Below are 5,805 nucleotides of genomic sequence, written 5' to 3' on the forward strand. Positions count from 1 at the left end.
GTGTCCAGAATACGTTTGAAAGAAATCTCTTCAGTAGGGTGATAATAGTAGGTAGACATAGTCAGAACGATTGGTGACTGAGGTCAAAGAGGAATCTTCACGATGAAGAACCTAAGAAGGACTGAGCGGTAGTAGGCAGACACAACCAAGATGACTGGTGACTAACGCAAGAGAGATCTTCCATAAAGGAATCTAGAGACATAACTCGAGCAACAATAGGCAGACACAGTTGAAACAACTGGTGACTACTGCGAAGGGGATTCTATGAGGAGAATCTTTGAAAAGAGTGACACTGGCGATAGTAGGCAGACGTAGTGAGGACCACTGGTGACTCTCGCGAAGGAGATTCTATGAGAAGAATCTTGAAAAGAGTGACACTGGCAATAGTAGGCAGACACAGTGAGGACCACTGGTGACTGTCGCAAAGGAGATTCTGTGAGGAGAATCTCAAAAAGAGTGACACTAAGAGGGAATGCCCCCGAGCTGTGAGAAGACTCAATCTACAGATACATGAGTAGAAAGTAGGAAAAGCAAGAAAGAAAAAGCATGAAAGAGACTGTACAGAGAGTCAGAAGATGCACTACAAGATGGAGCATTGGGAACAAGAGGTGCCTGTTTACTAGGTTTTCACCGTCTTGGCAGGATCTTCTTTTTTTGCTACCATGATGCTTGTTTCCAGGTTTTCACCAATGGCACTTTTCTTGTTTTTCAATTTTTTTGTATTTTTCTCTTTTTGATTTTTTTTTTGTATTTTTGAGATTTCACTTTTTTTGTTTTTTTGGGTGTTACCAAGGAGCCCATTTGCTAGGTTTTCACCAGGGAAACGATTTTTTCAAGACTTTTTCTGATTTTTAGATTTTTTCAAATTTTTAGAACTTTGTTAGAGATTACTAGCTCAAAGATTCCTACTAGCTCAGAGATTACTAGCTCAAAGATTACTAAATATTCAATGTACAATTTATTTTAGTGATGTTTTAGAACATTCCTAAAAGAGTTGTTTGGCTAGGGGTATACACAAATTTTAAATATGATAAGGAATGCACTTAATTTTAGATTCAAATTAGTGAAATGAGTGAAGAAGAGATCATAGGCCAATATTGATTGTAAATTGAGGGGCATAAGATCTCTTAAACAAAATGAGTTAATGTGCATCTCGTTAGTGATATTTTAATCTCTTTTGATTTTCTCCAACATAATGAGTTTATTGAACATCATTATGATTATTTCATGGACATTAGATCTTAGGTGGATTTTTTTATTATAAGAAAACTTGAGATTTAATTAGCTGCTCAAAAATAGTTGTAAGAGAATGAAATTAAACGTGTGCTGGTAAATAGTAATCTAAACACTTAACAAGATTTTGAGCTTGATTGATACAAAAAGCAAGTGTAAGACATCAATTGAACAAGACTGATATTACAAATTAGAAGAGATTACGGAGATGCTTAGAACATTGAACATCTTCAACACATATTTGCATAAACTTATTATTAATTTATATATATGAATATTTAAATTTTTTAATTTTCTTTGCATATCCAAATTTTTTTAATCATTGCTATGATATCATAAACAATCAAACATCTATCTATACGTGAACAATAATGTTATTCTAAAATATGATCATTCAATAGACATTAATGAGAAATAATATTTACCAACTAAAGTTGAACAAAAAAAAGCTTGAAATGAATATATATAAATCAAACTAATTTTAAATATCTATTTGATTTCATGTCGTACATAGATGTCCTGTATAATTTAAACTATTTAAAGTAACAATTCCAATAAATGAGTAGAAATCAAGAACACAAATTAAATCCACATGTAACCACACTTGACAAGTGAAGGGGAGGGTATCTTATGGGGGGAAGGGAAAGAAGAATAAAACAACTTTATTAAAATTTAATTTTCAGAACATTTTGATCAAGAATGAAAATAATTTCATCCATGATCTTGAAGCAGTGAACACGACATTTTTTTTGGAAACATAATATTGCAATAACAATTGCAAACCCAAGTCCAAAGCTCAAACCAATTCCCACTTCCCACCATGCATCATCCCACTCTTCAACAATCACACCTTCATTGTGAGTAAAATTTGGAGAAATAGAAGAGGAACAACTTGTGTTGATTTGAAGTCCACAAAGATGTACATTGTTTGAAAATGAAGTACCACTAAATGTAAGAAATTGACCTCCTACTGGTATCCTACCAGATAAATTATTATAAGATAGATTGAAATAGCTCAAATATGTAAGAAATTGTAGCTCTTCAGGAATATCTCCAATAATATTGTTCCTTGAGATATCAAGTGACTCCAATTTCACAAGATTTCCAAAAGAAGTAGGAATTTTGCCACCCAAATAATTTCTTGATAAATTAAGAGATTTTAGACCAATGAGTAACCCAATGCCTTCAGGAATATTACCCGAGAAATTATTGCTAGAGAGGTCAAGACATCTAACCATTGCCAAAGCTTTTGCATACTCTAGAAATTGGCCTTTGTTAACTATTTCCATTTTGTCCACATAAGGCATTGAAATAGAATTTGAAAATTGAAGGACATCTGAGCTTTCCGTTTGATTTGTCATTGCTTTCAAGTTACTCAAACTATGTGGAATAGCTCCAACCAAATTGTTATTTGACAAAACCAAGACTTGAAGGTGTTGCAACTTTGCCAATTGTAATGGTATTTCACCCATGAATTTATTTGATCCCAGTACTAGAATTCGGAGGTCAAACAACTTGTCTAACCAATTTGGGATTTTTCCTTGCATGTTATTATATCCCAAATCTAGAATTTGCAAAGACGTACACTTTTGAAGTGAAGATGGAATTGGCCCTTGTAGTTTGTTGTATCCTAACTTTAATGTTTGAAGACAAACCATGCTCTTAATTTCACCTTCGAAATGATTCTTTTCTAGATCCAAAACCTTTAATGTTGATGAACAATTACCAAAGCTTGCAAACAAGTTACCTATAAACTTGTTGTTTGACACATCCAGAACCTCTAAAGCAGGACCTTCACAAATAGAATGTGGAAAGACACCCTTAATGGTATTATTTGCAAGTGACAAATAAATGAGTTGGCTAGAGCTGTATTTGTTTGTGCTTCTTTGACTAATCCTCTCGAACTGATTCTCTGACATGTCCATAAATTGTACATTTGGATGTGGCACAGGAATATTCCCTTGCAACTTATTTCTATGTAAGTCCACATATTGAACACCAAATGCACTAAACTTTGAGGGCAATGCTCCTTCAAATTGATTGTATGAGAGATTGAGTCTCTCAAAGAGTGTTAGGTCCATCAACCATTCTGGAATATTTCCACTCAATGAATTATTGGATAGGTCTATAATGCGTATGTTGTATTGAGTGGATATGAAGGATGGAAAACTACCCTTCATATTACATGAAGTCAAATATAGATATTGGAGCTGAAATTTAGGGATCCAATTGAAATTGATTCCTATCGTCAAGAAATTGTTGGAAAGATCCAACGATGTAATTTTTGTCAAACCATCTAATTGAGAAAGTAAAAAAGTGCCACTTAAATAATTATTGCTGAGATAAATTCCCTCTAGGGAAGAGAGATTACTAATAGTAGATGGCAGGCTTCCATTTAACTGGTTTGACTGAAGGTCAAGACTTGACAATTTGGATAGTCCACATAAAGAGCTCCATGGAATATTGCCTCTAAGCGAGTTATAAGAAAGATGCAAGTAGGTCAATGACGACATATTCCCAACAGCAGGAGGGATAATGCCTTCAATTTTGTTATAAGAAAGATCTAACTCGGTCAATGACGACATATTACCAATAGAATTTGGAATCACTCCTCCCACATTTGAACTGTAAATATAAAGGCTACTGAGTTGGGAAGCATAGTGCACAATGGAGGAGAGGTTTACTTTGAGGTCGGGGTTGTAGAGCAAGTAAAGGTTTCTGAGGTGGGGAAGAGCTAAAACGGTGGAAGGGATGGAACCATGGAGACTGTAGTTGTAGAGCTCGAGGGCAACCAAAGATGTAAGGTTTGAAATCCACATGGGAAATGGCTGGTGGGCGGTATCGCTATCATAAACGTAGAGATGGGAGAGGGAGGTGAGGTTTACAAGAGAACAGAGAGCTGTACCTGACACCCCAGACAGCCACAGTGATGTAAGGTTGGTGAGGGACGCAATATTCTCGACCAGTGCACCATCACCTCCAGCTGATGTAACATTCACATCGTACATGTAGAGCTCCTCCAAGCCTCGCAAATTTCGAAGCCAGGAGCCCGATTGACTCAACTCCAGATGAGGATTGTAGGAGATGTCCAGATATTTCAAACTAGACAGGTTGCCAATCTTGCTTGGAATTTGGCCCGTAAGATGAGGATTGAAGGAGATGTCCAGATATTCCAAGGTAGACATGTTCCCAATCTCACTTGGAATCCGGCCAGTAAGCCCACAATCTTCCAAGCTCAAATGGGTCAATCTGGTGAGGGTCACGGGGAGATGCGAAGGGAAGGGGAGAGGGGACAAGTCAACATAACTGAGGTCGAGGTACTCCAAATGGTGCAGCTGGAATAAGGCAGGGAATATCTGGCTGCTCGAATTCTTCACCGCTGCTGAGAAGGGAAGATCCAAGTAACCAAAGTTGAGATCAAGTCGAGCCACGTGGCCAGAGACCCTGTGGCAGGCGATTCCCAGCCAGGAGCAGCAGTAGAGCCCCTTCCACGAGCTCAGGTGGTCATATGGATCAGCCAGCTCTTGTTTGAGGCGGAGGAGAGCACTTCTTTCTTCGGGAGGGCATCCTCCCCATGAGATTGAGGTGGAGGAGCAACAGCAGGTGCCCAGCATGTCCACCAAGAGTAGCACCAGCAGCAGCAGAAACATGTCTCTGCCCATCTTTTACTTGAGACCCTCTCAATCTCGATAATAATAATACTGACGACAACCAACAACACGAGAAATTGAGGCTTCCTCTTATCTCTATGAAATTGGCTCCAAATGGATGAGTATTTATAACACAAAAATAAACCCACACCCGCTGTGCCTTGCACTCCTCCAATATTTTGTGTAGAAAATATCGCAAGCCTGAATTTTTGGAGTCTCGTCACTGTGCAGAAAAGTAGTTGAGCAAATATTTATGTGGAAAATTAATTGAATGACTGCTTTCCAGTTTTCAATGTATTTATCTAATATAAAATAAACTTGGTTTCTGTTTTACAATTACTGTTCAGTGAATATAAGAAATCTCTCAGCTCTTTAATAAGTTTTTAAATTTTAAAAACTTAATTTAATTAATTAAATATGTTTGTTGAATATTATTTTTATTGAGAAATTTATGTCATGAATCACTAGATTTCGAAGTCTATGTAAATTGTATTCACTTTTTTCTATTAAATTTTTATTTATTTATTTATAATTTTTCTGTTATAGAAATTATTTTTCTCAAATGAATTAATTTATAGTTTTTACTTTTCTAATATAGTTTTTTTTTTATATAGTTGATGAAATTAAAATATATAAAAACTAATAATTATACTTATTTTTTCAAAATTTATTTCAAAATAATCAATAATTTGATGAATTAGAATTAATTAATTTTTTTTCAAATTATCATAAAGATATAAAATTTTAAATTTATTATTTAAATTCTATTTTCTAATTACATAAAAAACTATAATGACAATTTCATCATTTCATAAGTTTTAAATCCTAATTATAATTTTAAGAGCCTTTTGACTAGTTAATTGACTATTTTAATTTATGACTTGTTTATGAAAAATAAAAATAAAAATGCAATTATTTAAAT

The 5,805-nt window shown here is 35.1% G+C and overlaps 1 protein-coding gene across 1 annotated transcript; it reads right to left on the minus strand.

Annotated features, from left to right (window-relative positions):
* Positions 1-1,875: 1,875 nt before the first annotated feature.
* LOC149564985 (uncharacterized) lies at positions 1,876-4,895 on the minus strand. The gene has a single exon (XM_089816258.1). The coding sequence runs from the start codon at positions 4,893-4,895 to the stop codon at positions 1,899-1,901; it is 2,997 nt and encodes a 998-aa protein (XP_089672384.1). The 3' UTR covers positions 1,876-1,898.
* Between the last annotated feature and the right edge of the window lie 910 nt (positions 4,896-5,805).

The sequence above is a fragment of the Cupressus sempervirens genome, chromosome 3 (genome assembly GCF_028749045.1).
Source record: "Cupressus sempervirens isolate cs-2001-9-10 chromosome 3, ASM2874904v1, whole genome shotgun sequence".
Classification (NCBI taxonomy): domain Eukaryota; kingdom Viridiplantae; phylum Streptophyta; class Pinopsida; order Cupressales; family Cupressaceae; genus Cupressus; species Cupressus sempervirens.